The sequence below is a fragment of the Salpingoeca rosetta genome (genome assembly GCF_000188695.1).
Source record: "Salpingoeca rosetta unplaced genomic scaffold supercont1.12, whole genome shotgun sequence".
In the NCBI taxonomy this organism is placed as follows: Eukaryota; class Choanoflagellata; order Craspedida; family Salpingoecidae; genus Salpingoeca; species Salpingoeca rosetta.
Window position 1 is genome coordinate 141,264 of NW_004754922.1, and position 1,161 is coordinate 142,424.

The following is a 1,161-nucleotide window of genomic DNA, read 5'->3' on the forward strand; positions in this document are numbered from 1 at the left end:
GTGGCGGGGCCGGCCGTATGTGTACGATGAATACTATCACCCGACAGCGTGGCTTGGTCGCCTGGCTGTGGATTTCCTGAGCAACTACTCGAGGCCCGAACCCTTCTTCCTCAAGGTGCACACACATGTGGGGGAAGAGTTAGTGTGTGCGTGTGTGCGTGTGTGTGTACTTACATGCGTACGTGATGGTGGGGTGGACCACTTCTCAGCAACACTATCTCACGCACACGCACACGCATACACACACACATACATAAACACATATACATACACATACGTACATGTCCGCAGGTGTCATTCCACCGGCCCCACTCGCCCTACGACCCGCCGCAGCGTGTCATCAATCAAGTCCAGTCCCGCGGGCTCCCGCCGCTGTATGTCGGCGACACCTGGGACGACATCTACGCAGACGACCTCGTGAGCAACACACACACACACACATGCATGCATGCATAAATGTGCATGCACACGCATGAATATGCCGACACGCTCTGACACAGTTTCACACCTTCACACCTTCACACCTTCACACACACACACACACACACACACACACACACACACACACACACACACACACACACACACACACACACACACACACACACACACACCCGCACCCCTGCGTCCATGCCATGCGCCACAGGAGAACTGCGGCCCCCAGCTGGCGGACGCTGGTGCAGCAAAATGCCGGATGACGAGCGCAACAACTCGCGCGTGTGTTACGCGGCGTCCGTCACGTTTGTGGACGAGCAGATTGGTTACATCATGCACACGCTGGAGAAGCGTGGCATGCTCAACAACACTTATATCTTCTTCACAGGGTGTTTTTTTTTTTCACATGTTCCTGCACGTGGCATGTTGCGTGTACATTCGCGTGTTGCGTGTCCACGTGCGTGCGTGCGTGCGTGCGTGTACATTTGTCTTTGGACGCGCCGTGGTTTGGCATGTCTTCCTCTTCTCCCTTCCAACGCACGTTGCTGTCTCCTCACACATGTATCCCGCTCCCATCACGTATACACAGACGATCACGGCGACGGCCAGTCCGATCACCGGCACTGGCGAAAGGGATTTCCCTACTTCTTCTCCGCACGCGTTCCCTTCCTCTTCCGCTGGCCAGATGGTGTCAACTTTGTACGTCCCTACCATTCGTGTGTTGTT

At 55.5% G+C, this 1,161-nt stretch overlaps 1 protein-coding gene across 1 annotated transcript in view; it reads left to right on the forward strand.

Annotated features, from left to right (window-relative positions):
• The window catches only part of PTSG_12258 (ADP ribosylation factor), a 13,902-nt gene that overhangs the window by 9,772 nt on the left and 2,969 nt on the right, over positions 1-1,161 (forward strand). The window contains exons 3-6 of the mRNA XM_004993628.1: positions 48-115; positions 292-417; positions 647-677; positions 1,025-1,134. Coding sequence (XP_004993685.1) covers positions 48-115; positions 292-417; positions 647-677; positions 1,025-1,134 — 335 coding nt within the window. The remainder of the gene's footprint in view (positions 1-47; positions 116-291; positions 418-646; positions 678-1,024; positions 1,135-1,161) is intronic.